We start from the raw sequence: 13,267 nt of genomic DNA on the forward strand, positions 1-13,267 counted from the left end.
TTGATCTGTGTGGGTGTGAGTCTGGTCTGTGTGGGTGTGAGAGTCTGGTCTGTGTGGGTGTGAGTCTGGTCTGTGTGGGTGTGAGTCTGGTCTGTGTGTGTGAGTGTGAGTCTGGTCTGTGTGGGTGTGAGTCTGGTCTGTGTGGGTGTGAGTCTGGTCTGTGGGTGTGAGTCTGGTCTCTGTGGGTGTGAGTCTGGTCTGTGTGGGTGTGAGTCGGGTCTCTGTGGGTGTGAGTCTGGTCTGTGTGGGTGTGAGTCGGGTCTCTGTGGGTGTGAGAGTTGGGTCTGCGAGTGTGTGTGACTCTGACTCGCCCTCCTAGCTGTCCTGGGCACAAGTCTGTCCCCAGGAGCCAGACTGCCGCGTTAGCCGCGCGGCTGGCTTCGCCGTCTGCCGGGAGTGGACCAGACCCCTCGTCGGCAGGAGGATCTCGGTGATGTTGCTTTCATGAAAGTGGAACCGGAGATGTGTCTTCAGAGGGTTTGGTACTTGGGGAGTCCTAAAGTCATACAAAACTGTGGCATTTGGTGGAAAGATAAGTAGCTACTGAATCAGTAGCTACTGGATAACGTATTGGAAAGTCTAAGGCAGTGCTGTCCAATGGTCTATAACATGATGTGCCCACTTCAGCCACATATGAGTTTAAATATTCTGTTAGCTACATTGAAAATACGGAAAAATAATTCTAAAAATATATACTGTATTTCACTCAGTATATGCGAAGTGCTGTCCTTGCAGCAGGCACTCAGGCCCGGGATTATGGAGACTCTTTACATCCTTCGATTTGTACCGAGTCTCTGGAATCCACACTGTGTTTTAGACTGCACCTGCCTTGCTCTGGACTAGGGCTGTCTGGGCTTGGACAGTGCGGGCCTAAGGACACTGTTGCCTTCTTCAGTTACCATGAAGCAATGCCAGATACAGAAACCGAAAGCGAATGATCTCTGGAAGGAATCGTGCTTGGCCTGGGGGCCGCAGCCAACACTGAGGGCGCTTTTGGCTTCATTAACAGCTCAGCTCTGTGTCACAGTCACTGTGCCGACGACAACAGCTGTGGGCTCCTCTCAGAAAGCACAAAAGGGGCTTTTGACGTTGACTCACAACGTGAAGCATCCAAGGGCAAACAAAATGCAGCAGTGTCACATTCATCCTTCTGACTGGGGGAGGTGAGGGCACACGTTTGCATGAGACTGACCTCTGCCCCTGTGTGGGGGTGCTTTGGCGGTGTGTCTTCAGGTGGTCTGCTCGCTATGCCTGTCACAGGTTCATTTACCCCTGGCCAAACTGAGAGACAACTCCAGGGTCCTGAATTTAGGAACTCGCTTAAAGAAAATTTGGTTGGGCTTTTTGTAGGGAGAGGAACTTGAAAATATGCCCTTGGTTTATAATTTCAGAAGAAGATTGCATAATATTTGTTTGCACAGAAAGCTACACCAAGCAGCTTGTTTGGAAAGGTTGGTTAAGGTTGCCTTGGACACTTTTAGGATTCCAGAGGGTAACTAAAGGTGCTTAATATGAATCAGATGCTTTGTCTTATTACTTCCCAGAAGGGTAGTGTATTTTTTTTTCCCCCAAACCATGTAATTTTCTAAAGACTTAAAGGAAGATGGCCAAATCACAAACTGAGCAGGAAAAACAAAAAGAAAAGCCATTTTTTGTAAGTGACTTGAAAGTAGTTTTAGCAAATTAAGATTAACCTTTAAAAACTGAATAGAATGGATGAATCTGGTGGAAGCCAATGGCGCTAGCATTTATTTGTGAAAACAGCAAGATCATAAGTGGAGGATTACAATTTTGATCTGAGGTATTAAAAATCTGGGCTAAATGGTACTTTAAAATTTGCATCCACTCATTTTAGAGACTTAAGCTTATATATAAATTCTTGTAATGCTTCAAATAAGATTTTTATGTGAGTTTATCTTGCTTAGAACACATACAAGATAACATTTGAGAATTTACTTAAAGCACCTAACCAGGTTTTAAAATAGATTATCTAACTATTTGGTTTTGACATTATATGCAACTTTAAAGTTACAGGGCTAATACTTATTTAACCATAATAAGTATTTAAATAAACACTGAAGTTACCAGGTGGATTTGGAAAGGAATCCTTTTGGTGACAGTTGAAGTGAAGTGAAAGTTGCTCAGTCATGTCCGACTCTGTGACCCCATGGACTATACAGTCTATGGAATTCTCCAGGCCAGAATCCTGGAGTGGGTAGCCTTTCCCTCCTCCAGGGGATCTTCCCAATCCAGGGATCAAACCCAGGTCTCCTGCGTTGCAGGCGGATTCTTTACCAGCTGAGTCAGCAGGGAAACCAAGAATACTCGAGTGGGTAGCCCATCCCTTCTCCAGCTGATCTTCCCGACCCAGGAATCGAACTGGGGTCTCCTGCATTGCAGGTGGATTCTTTACTAACTGGGCTACCAGGAAAGCCCATGACAGTTGAAAATAAAGGCATGCAAAGAGGAGAAACAGTGCTGGGGTGAAAAATCTAAGCATTTTCGCATATAATAGCTTAACTCTGTTACTGCTTCTTTAAACAAGCAGATATTTGAGCTTCTACTACTGCTGGTCACAATACTAGTCACACAGGATTCAAGATGAAAGACAGCCCCTACTCACAAGTAGCTGGAATCTGGAAATTCTTTGGAGAGGTGACGGATCAGTGGCCAGCGATAAAGACTATCTCATGCAGATTTTGAGATGCTGCTAACAGAACTATTATTGTTCTTCTTGAGTAAAATCCTAGGATTGTGGATGAAGGGGAGAAAATGCATAGTTCTGTTCAGTTCAGTTCAGTCGCTCAGTCTTGTCCAACTCTTTGCGACCCTATAGACTACAGCACACCAGGCCTCCCTGTCCATCACCAACTCCTGGAGTTTACCCAAACTCATGTCCATTGAGTCAGTGATGCCATCCAACCATCTCATCCTCTGATAAATCCATTATTAACAATGTCAGTGATATATTAAGATGAAAAAATGCAGAATATTGCAGAACTAGACATTCCCAGGGGAAAACTACCTTCTAATAGTTATTGAGTATATACCAGGTACCTGGAATTGATTTTTACATGCTGGAAATACAACAAAGAGGAACCCCCCTGGAGGTTCAGAGGTAAAGAATCTGCCTGCAATGCAGGAGGCGCAGGAGACCCGAGATTGATCCCTGGATTGGGAAGACCCCCTGGAGAAGGGCATGACAACTCACTCCAGCATCACCGCCGGGAGAATCCCATGGACAGAGGAGCCCATGGATTCTAATAGTTTTATTAGCTCCTCACAAGGTGGCGTATACAGCAAAAGCCTGTCTCTTCCAACCGCTGCATCTAGGTTTCATTAGAAGACTCATTTCTTACTGATCCCTAGACATTACTATTCCTCTGCACACGCAGTAGCAAATCCTTCCCTTTTCTCCAGTTTTTTCCCCCACTTTTCTTTAAAAACAAGATTTAATTTGGTAGGTCATGTAGAAATACATTTCCATGTAAAGCAGAAATCCCACCCACAGTCTCCCGTCTAGCCCATCGCCCTTCCCAGCGTGCTGTCCATACGCTTGTTCTGCGTCTGTGCCTCTGTTTCTGTTTTGCAGACATTTTCTATTTAACTGAATGTGTCCAAAATACAGTCATTTCAGTATGTAATAAACGTTGTTAATGAGAGGTGTTTTTTTGTGGTGTGTATTTTACAGTTGCACACCTCAGTTTGGACTTACCATATTTCCGTTGCTCAAAAGCTACACATGGCTAGTGGCTGCTGCTTTGAGCAGCTACTCGTATACTGTAATTATGAGTTTTATGTGTTTATTTTCCCCATTTTACTCTCTTCTCCTTAAGAGAGCTTTCCTTCATTCTTCAGTCTGAGTTATATTCAGACTTGCAGAGTGTCAGTATTGTGACATGTTTGGGAAAAGCTAACATGTCTATGGTCAATACCAATGAAAGAATAGTTTCCAGAATAGGAAGACAGTTGTACTCTTTCCCTATGTACTGGTCAGATCATCCCCTGGATGTTATGCTTGGTTTGGGGATCCGTGCTCTAGAAGTGTATTGTTACACAAGAGCAAGCCTTGAACGATATGAGTAACGTTGAGATGGGGTCTCCAGTCATGCGTGCGAGGCAGGACTGAAGCCTCGATGAGGCGGGACCTGGGACCTGGGAGGTCGGGATGGACATGGGTGATTTTCAAGGGCTTAGGGAGTTGTTAAGAGCAGGGAAGAGTCACTGTTATTCTAGGAGCAGAACTAAGGTCAATAGAAAAAACAAGGGGTCAGATCACAGGTGAAAATTAGAAAGAACTTCCCACCCACAACAGTGGCTGAAAACGAACTGGTCCCAGGACTCAGTGAGCACCGTAAGCTGGAGGTTTTCTAGCGGCTGACCTCCCCCAGGTAGATGGCAGAAGACTCCTAGCTTCACATGGGGAAGAATTAGACCAAATGACTGCCAAGACCCTTCTCCAATATGGTGCTGTAGTTCCATGATGTCATACCTGTGAGCCTCTTTTGAGTTCTTTAGAAAAATGTGTCATCAAATTCTAAAATATTGATGTAAAGGTATTCGTGTCTGGGTTTACTTTCATCTTTTTATGAGATTCTCAAACCATCCCTTTAAATCTATACATTTTCTTTAAGCTTTGTCCATCACCAAAAAACTTATTTAATTTTTTTTTCATATTTCAATCATTAATTTATTCAACATTGTTCACTATTTTCACTGCTGTTGTTCAGTTGCTAAGTCATGTCCAACTCTTCACGACCCCATGGACTTTAGCATGCCAGGCTTCCCTGTCCCTCACCATTTCCCAGAGTTGCTCAAATTCATGTCCATTGAGTTGGTGATGCCATTCAACCATCCCATCCTCTGTCACTGTTCTTAGTTACTTCCTAATGTCTTCTGGCTCACTCAGCACATCGGGGCTCCTCAGACTTTGCTGGGAAAGGTCTGAAAAGACCAAGATGAAAACCCTTTGTGTGTGATGATACAGTTCTTTGAAAGGATTGATGATTTGTTTTATATAGGAAACACTTGGATTAGTTAATATTGTAGAAAAGGTTAGCCCTTCTCATTTACGTTGCTCTTTTGATCTCAGGTTCTCAAATACTCTAAACATAAGCAGAAATTCATGATCAATATTTACTCCAGACACCTCTATTAATATTCAGCCTGTAATCTCTAGGTGTGAATGAGCAGCTTGTAGCTTTGGTATATTCTTTTCTAAGAGCCAGAAACTTGTGTTTTTAAGTGATGATTGTATTTTGATTCAACAATTATGAATTTTTTGGCTTTGCAGCTCATTTTCAAAGTTCAGAAACTCAAGAAGGGTATTGGTATTACATTGGTAATACATATGCCTAAATTTGCCAGTATTTCTCAGTGAAAATGTGGGACTTTCTTTTGTCCAGAACGTAATATATTTGTCTGTATACTGACTTGCCCATAGGGCTATGGAACACACCTGATGAACCACCTGAAGGAATACCACATAAAACATGACATCCTGAACTTCCTCACCTATGCAGATGAATATGCAATTGGATATTTCAAGAAGCAGGTGGGTTTTTCGGCTGTGCAAACCTGTTCTGCCCTTTCTTTTCTTGATATGCACTCAAGTAGCTTTCGTGCAAATAAGTCCTCTCCCCAGCAGTGTCTTTTCCTTATAAGGACACACATTTATTTTGCAAGCTTTAAGCCAGAGGTAAACTTCAGTCTGGATTAGAGGCTGTGACCAGCACACCATCAGTACTAAATAAATGTTTGAGTGAATGAAGGGATGTCATCTGTGAGTGGGGTGCACTGTTGCACCCCGACAGTCTAAAACGTGGTCTCCCCAGGCTGAGGGGGGTTCACATTGGGGGACTGGAGTTCACCTTGAATGAGAGAAATAGATTTAATCTCTGGAAGGCAGAGTGCGTTTCTGATGGCCGAGAGGAAGTTCTGACGTCACAGAGGGCTCCAGACAGTCCTGCTCCGTCAGCTTGTGGGTGGCTGGGCGCTTAGCCGCATCTTAGTTCTTTCTACCAGAAGTTTCATCTCAGCGCTCTGAGGATTCTTCTGTCTCTTTGCCCTTGTGGCTCAGTATGTGGGACCCTCCTTCCCCGACTGGGTGTAAAGTCCCTGCAGTGGAAGAGTGGAGTCTGAACCACTGGACCAGCAGGGGGTCCCTGCTACATGTTTTTAATAGTTTAATAGAGCTCTGTCGTCCTGGATCCCTGAACACTGTCCCTTTACTCTGTTTAATAGAGCTCTGTCGTCCTGGATCCCTGAACACTGTCCGTTTACTCTGTTTAATAGAGCTCTGTCGTCCTGGATCCCTGAACACTGTCCCTTTACTCTGTTTAATAGAGCTCTGTCGTCCTGGATCCCTGAACACTGTCCGTTTACTCTGTTTAATAGAGCTCTGTCGTCCTGGATCCCTGAACACTGTCCGTTTACTCTGTTTAATAGAGCTCTGTCGTCCTGGATCCCTGAACACTGTCCGTTTACTCTGTTTAATAGAGCTCTGTCGTCCTGGATCCCTGAACACTGTCCCTTTACTCTGTTTAATAGAGCTCTGTCGTCCTGGATCCCTAAGCACTGTCCGTTTACTCTGTTTAATAGAGCTCTGTCGTCCTGGATCCCTGAACACTGTCCGTTTACTCTGTTTAATAGAGCTCTGTCGTCCTGGATCCCTGAACACTGTCCGTTTACTCTGTTTAATAGAGCTCTGTCGTCCTGGATCCCTGAGCACTGTCCGTTTACTCTGTTTAATAGAGCTCTGTCGTCCTGGATCCCTAAGCACTGTCCGTTTACTCTGTTTAATAGAGCTCTGTCGTCCTGGATCCCTAAGCACTGTCCGTTTACTCTGTTTAATAGAGCTCTGTCGTCCTGGATCCCTGAACACTGTCCCTTTACTCTGTTTAATAGAGCTCTGTCGTCCTGGATCCCTGAACACTGTCCGTTTACTCTGTTTAATAGAGCTCTGTCGTCCTGGATCCCTGAACACTGTCCGTTTACTCTGTTTAATAGAGCTCTGTCGTCCTGGATCCCTAAGCACTGTCCGTTTACTCTTTTGATGACAAAAGTAATGTATAGTTATTATAGAAATATAATAACTGGAAAATGAAATAAAACTCCAAAAAAAGGGAAAATTTCATGTGATTCCATCACCCAGAGATTTACTGTTAATGTTTTGATAGATACCCTTCCTATGTATTTTTTCTCTGTGTGTGTTTGTGTGTATATAAACAGAAACTTGGCTCATACTATATGCAGTTTAATTAGTTGACTTTTTTACTTACTATTGTCTGATTTTTTAATTATGATTTTTGATGGTTCTCTGAATTGTTGTTGTAGAAATGGAAACTAATTTCTCACACCAATCCCACATTTAGGGAAATTTATGTATTTTTTGTAAATAAGTGTCTATGTGTGAGTGTGGGCTTCCAGACATATCTAACGTTTTGTTATGCTCTGTAACAAATAATAACAAATACTGTAACAATTTCTGCTCTTGTCAGCAGTATGTAAAGGGGCTCAGGAAAGGAGTTTATTGAAAAAAATTTTTTTACCCCTTTCCTAGGTAACAAATTGCGTATGTTTGCATTTATTTGATTATTGTGAGATTTGACCTGTTTTTCCTTATTCATTGACTCTTTGTATTTCTTCTTTTTTTGAAGTGCCACTTTTTTGTATTTTGCCTCTTTTTCTATTAAAATATTTATTTTTCTATTGATTTATTAGAACTCATATATAAGGATATGAGAGTAGTAACCTTTTATTTTATGATTTTTCTCCCCGGTTTTTCTGTTTCAACATTGCTTATGGCTTTTTTCCCAATGTATAGAATTTTGGAGATTTTATCACATAAAATCTGTTAACCTCTTTGAAAAATATAAGTCCTTATACATATGACTAGAAAGCTTTCCCTCCAGTGTCAGATGATTAACCTTTTTATTTTCTTCTCATTCTGCGATGCATTGGTAACTTTTATAGTAAAACTTGCTAGAGAGATCTCAGTGGCTTTATTTTACTGGGCAGTGTCAGCTTTCCTAGGCTGTACCTGCATTGCAAAGAAGTAACTCAGCAAGGATTTTTTTTTTAGAAAAAGATTAGGAATTTTTCATTGATTTGCCTCTGTCTCTGCTGCCCGGCGCTGCGTGGGCTTCTCTCTGTTGCGAGCGGGCCCCCTTCCCTGCGACCCCGGCTCCAGGGGGGCCGCGCTGGGCGTGGGGCGCAGGCACTGGTTGCGGGGCGCAGGCTCCGGAGCTCAGGGTCCTGGAGCGTGGGCGCAGTGGGACCTTCCTGGACCAAGGAGCAAGCCTGTGCTTCTGCATCGGCAGGCAGATTCTGTACCGCTGGGCCAGCAGGGAAGCCCTCAGCCATGCTTTCCACCGCCCCGCCCCAAGCTGGTTTATTTTTAATGAAGGAAGATTGCTTTCCATTCCTGTGTTGGCCTCCGCCACATCACGTGGATCAGCGCAGGCTCATGTCAGCTCCTCCCTCCTCACCTGCCGCCCACCGCCCACCCCTCCCCACTGCTCTGGGGAGTTCCGGAGCCCCAGCTTGGGCTCCCTGAGTCACACAGAAAACTCTCACTGGTTATTATTTTACACGTGGTGGTGTGTAAGCTTCCATGTCACTCTCTCCATTCTGTTTTCAATGACTTGTCTGCGTCTGTGGTCCTCTCTGAGGCTGATGGGAATAATTGCTTGGAAAATAAGTTTTTACTGAAAGAGGAGGCAAGAAACTGAAGTCCCAAGTAATTTTCTGCAAAAATTTGAAACAGACACCTTAAGGAAAATTGTTATAAATAATATGACTATATTCCCTGTATAACTATGTTATTACAGCCTAAAGTATGTAAATGAATATATTGCAAAGTATTAATGTCACTGAAACAACCACACTTGTGATGGTCTGGAAGTTTTTTGTCTATTAAGTGTTTCATTTCTTCAATATCAAGGTTCTTGCTATATTTTTGGACAAATTTTGCTTTCAAAATAGGGTTCACTGTTAGTTGATTTCCAGAACATCCTAGAGGCCCCCTCTCTACTTTGGGAGAGAGCGTGCAGTTTAGTGCTAAATCAGATATTAGTATTACTTTATGTTCGGTTGCTTCCTATTCGCACGGTTTGATTTTTGATGAGCTTCTTAGAGGAGTTCCGTGCTGATGCCCCGGGATAGCCGGAGAGGAGCTCGGGCCTCCGCCGCCACCAAGCCAGGCCTCACGTGCAGTTTGCACTCAGACAGGGTGTTTGATGCTCAGGGCCTTTTTAAATGGAGTTACTGGTTTTGCAGGGTTTCTCCAAAGAAATTAAAATACCTAAAACCAAATATGTTGGCTACATCAAGGATTATGAAGGCGCCACTTTAATGGGATGTGAGCTAAATCCACGGATCCCATACACCGAGTTCTCTGTCATCATTAAGAAGCAGAAGGAGGTAAGCGTGTGGCCGACTCGGGTTCCCTCTGCACAGACCAGGCTCCTCTGGGCCGCGGTGCGCACCTCTGGGCCCCGGGGGTGAGGGGGGGCGTCTGCTGGACACCAGGACCTCTGCTTGCCCTGCTCTGTCTGGATTTCTTCTTCTTCACCTCCTGTCTGCATCACCACTTTGAAGCAGGGGTCAGTACCTATTAAATTGGTGTAAAATACAGTGGTTTTATCTTCAAGGCCTCTTACATGCCGGCCCCATGCCTTCTTCCCAGACTCATCTCTTTATTCCCTTTTCTAAACTGCTCTCCAAGGCTGTTACTGACGCTCTAACCCTTTCACGTGGTGTCTTCACCCTTCACTGACTTCCTCTCCCAGTTCACGCGTGCACACACACACACACCACTTCTGCCTGTGTTCCATTCCTCTTTGACCCTCTCAAGCACTAGTTTGATCCACTCATTTGGACTTCAGTCACTCATCATCTTCCATATTTATCTCAGTGTGTATTCATCTCTCTTTTCCATTGCAAGTTCTGAAAGTGTATTCTTCCAGATATTAAATGATTTGTGATCTGGAGAGAACTTTTTTTTTTGGCCACACCACATAGCTTGCAGAGCCTTAGTTCCCTGACCAGGGGTTGAACCCACGCCCCCTGCAGTGGATGTGCGGAGTCTTAACCAAGGGACCCCCAGGCAAGTCCCAGGAGATTTGTCCTCTGATACTGGGGTCAAGTCTTTTATGCGTATGAACTAAGAGAAGGGGTGAAGGGAAGGTTGATGGACTTGATTACATAACAAGTTTCACATTTCTGTAGGACAGGAGAAAGAAACATAAAGGCATAGTTAGGGGAGCACAACACGGGCCGTTTATTAAACGAGTGAACTTTACGTAGTAAACCAAGGGTCACCCTCCCGGCCCCTAGCTCTTGGAGTTCAAACACTGGGAAATCGCGCCCCACGCCAATCCCGCTTTGTACCTGTCTGTCAGTTTGCTTCCGTCAAGTCCGAGTCTCTGCGACCATATGCACCAACCCTAACCCTAACCCTAACCCCCAGGCTCCTCCGGCCGTGGGGTTCTCCAGGCAAGAACACTGGGCTGGGTTGCAAGGCCCTCCTCCAGGGGATCTTCCCGATCCGGGATCCAGCTCGCATCTCCTGCGTCTCCTGCAGTGTAGGTGGACACTGGGAGCCCCAGCCCCGCTTTATTCTTCTGTCACTCAGTCAGAGGCGCCTTGCTGCTGCTGCTGCTGAGTCGCTGCAGTCGTGTCCGACTCTGTGCGACCCCATAGACGGCAGCCCACCAGGCTCCTGTCCCTGGGGTTCTCCAGGCAAGAACCCTGGAGTGGGCTGCCATTTCCTTCTCCAGTGCATGAAAGTGAAAAGTGAAAGTGCAGTCGCTCAGTCGTGTCTGACTCTGTGCGACCCCATAGACGGCTGCCCACCAAGCACCCCGTCCCTGGGATTCTCCAGGCAAGAACACTGGAGTGGGCTGCCATTTCCTTCTCCAGTGCATGCAAGGGAAAAGTGAAAGTGCAGTCGCTCAGTCGTGTCTGACTCTTAGTGAGCCCATGGACTGCAGCCCACCAGGCTTCTCTGTCTATGGGATTTTCCAGGCAAGAGGACTGCAGGTGCTTTGTTCTAGTGAGTAACAAAAAGGACATCTGCCTCAGGCCTGTCTTTGTTCTCTGGTTTCTGCTTCTGTGCCTCGATCCCAGTTCTTAGTTCCTGGTCGATGACTCTGACGTTGCAGAGATAAAGCCGCCTTCTCAGGGTGTGTCCTAAGAACCAGGTGCTCCGCGAGTGCTTCCCTTTTAGTTAAAACAGCTCAGACTTCTCCATACACGTCCCACGGAAGTGAGCCAAAGGCTTTTTATTAAACTAGAAAGTAGAAGCAGCCTCTGTTGTTTCTCGGGCAGAGGTTCCAGCATGAGGCGGAGTTCCGAGCCGTGTGCTAGTAGCTGGCACCCGGCTCCCCGTGCCCCATGTCCCCGGCCCCTTGGTCCCCACTCTTCCCCGCTCCCTGCATCCCCACGTTCCCACCGTGGAGGCCAGAGCGGGACCCCGCGGGGTCCGCAGGCTGCGAGTCCAGACCGCTGGGTTGGGGACCCTCTGTCCGGGCTGTCTTGGGTCCAGCGGAGCCTGGCGTTGGAGAAGACAAGGCCCCCCCCCCCCCGTCCCCTTGAGTCCCCCACCTCAGTTTCCAACATCTCCAGCAGGCACCCCCGAATGCAGCTGTTCACCTCCTCCTTTTAAAAGAGCTCGGAACTCACCTTAGTGAGGTTCTTGGATTTACCTAGTGACCTCTGTAGAATTCAGGTGATTGTCACACGTGCCGTTCAGTTCAGCTCTGGAAGGCCCTGAGGAGGGCAGGATGGACGGTGCTCAGGAGCAGACAGGCAGGCGGATTTCCTCCCCCCGGGGCGCAGGAGCAGAGGCCGCCGGGTGCAGACGGGGACCAGGACTGTGGCCGGGAGGCTGAGCGCTGGGGTGAGCGCAGACCCGGGGTGCAGAGGGCCCGGCATCACCTGCGTCACCGGAGGGGCCAGGGGACCCGGAAGGCTGTCAGCAGGAGCAGACGAGGCCCCTGGGCCCCGGAGCGCCTGGAGCCTGAGGCGTGCGATGATAAGCGCCTCTGAGAAAGGGTGGCCAGGCGGGAGCGGGCAGGACGGAGTAGGGGGTGTGTGGGGCTGGAGGAGGGTCGGCTCTAAGCTCGGTTCACGCGTGAGGCTGCCGCCCAGGGCTCGGAGGAGCCAAAGAGGGAAGAAGAGCAGCGGGTCTTTTGTAGGAAGACATCGTGCAACTTGGTGAAATATAAAAGTAGGTGATATGCCCCCTGATTCTCTGCTTGGGAAGACGAAAAAAGACAAAACTGGAATGAAAGATGGATTTGAGGATACGGAGATGACATGGTGATGAACTGAAGAGAGTTTCTAGGGAGGCGATGATAAGAAGCTAGAGTGGGATTGAAAGGTCTGCTTTCTAAAGTGATCCTCAGGGTCTGAGAGGTTGGGTAGCCCCCCACCCCAACATTACCAGTCACCTCAAGGTGCTCCGTGAGGGGGTGGAAGCCGCCTGTTCAGTTATCACATCTGAGAGCATCTTTGGTGAAGAGAAAAAAGCATTTAAAGCTGTGTTTGAAATTAAGTTTTCTGAAGGACTTCATTTAAGAAATTGCCATTGTGACTCTTTGAAAAAAATTTATATTGAAATATAGTTGATTGACAGTGTTGGTGTTAGTTTCAGGTGTATAGCAAAGTGATTGAGTGTTTTACACACACACACACACACACACACACATTAATATTTTTTCCCATGTAGATTCTTATGAAATATTGAGTAGAGTTCTCTATCTTATGCAGTAGGTCCTTGCTGTCTGTTTTTTATATGGCAGTGTGCATCTGTTAATCCCAAATTCCCAGTTTATTCTTCCCCCTCCTCTCCTTCAGTAATTTTAAGTTTGTTTTCTATCTGCAAGCCTGTTTGTGCTTTGTAAATAAGTTCATTTGTATCAACTTTTTTCGATTCCACATATAAGTGATATCACATGGTATTTGTCTTTCTCTGACTTACTTCAGTTAGTATGATAATCTTTAGGTCCTTCCATGTTGTTGCAAATAGCATTATTTCATTCTTTTTTATGGCTGAGTAATGTTCCATTGTATACATGTTTCCAGAAATTCTTCTTTTTTTGGGTGGGGTGACTTCCACGTGGCATGTGGGACCTTAGTTGGAAGTGTGGAGTCTTAGCCACTGGCCCACCAGGGAAGTCCCGAGGAGTCTTTTTAAAAAGACCTGGACTTAACACCTAATGCAGAGCCTCCGTTTAGAGTTGCCTGTCCACAGTAGTAGCCA

At 46.0% G+C, this 13,267-nt stretch overlaps 1 protein-coding gene across 3 annotated transcripts in view; it reads left to right on the top strand.

The window, feature by feature from the left end:
• KAT2B (lysine acetyltransferase 2B) overlaps positions 1 to 13,267 on the top strand; it is a 97,843-nt gene that overhangs the window by 74,280 nt on the left and 10,296 nt on the right. For all 3 annotated transcript variants that reach the window (XM_070467065.1, XM_020903905.2, XM_020903908.2), the window contains exons 12-13: positions 5,444 to 5,554; positions 9,280 to 9,423. In XM_070467065.1, coding sequence (XP_070323166.1) covers positions 5,444 to 5,554; positions 9,280 to 9,423 — 255 coding nt within the window. The remainder of the gene's footprint in view (positions 1 to 5,443; positions 5,555 to 9,279; positions 9,424 to 13,267) is intronic.

This window comes from Odocoileus virginianus, chromosome 4 (assembly GCF_023699985.2).
Source record: "Odocoileus virginianus isolate 20LAN1187 ecotype Illinois chromosome 4, Ovbor_1.2, whole genome shotgun sequence".
Classification (NCBI taxonomy): Eukaryota; Metazoa; Chordata; class Mammalia; order Artiodactyla; family Cervidae; genus Odocoileus; species Odocoileus virginianus.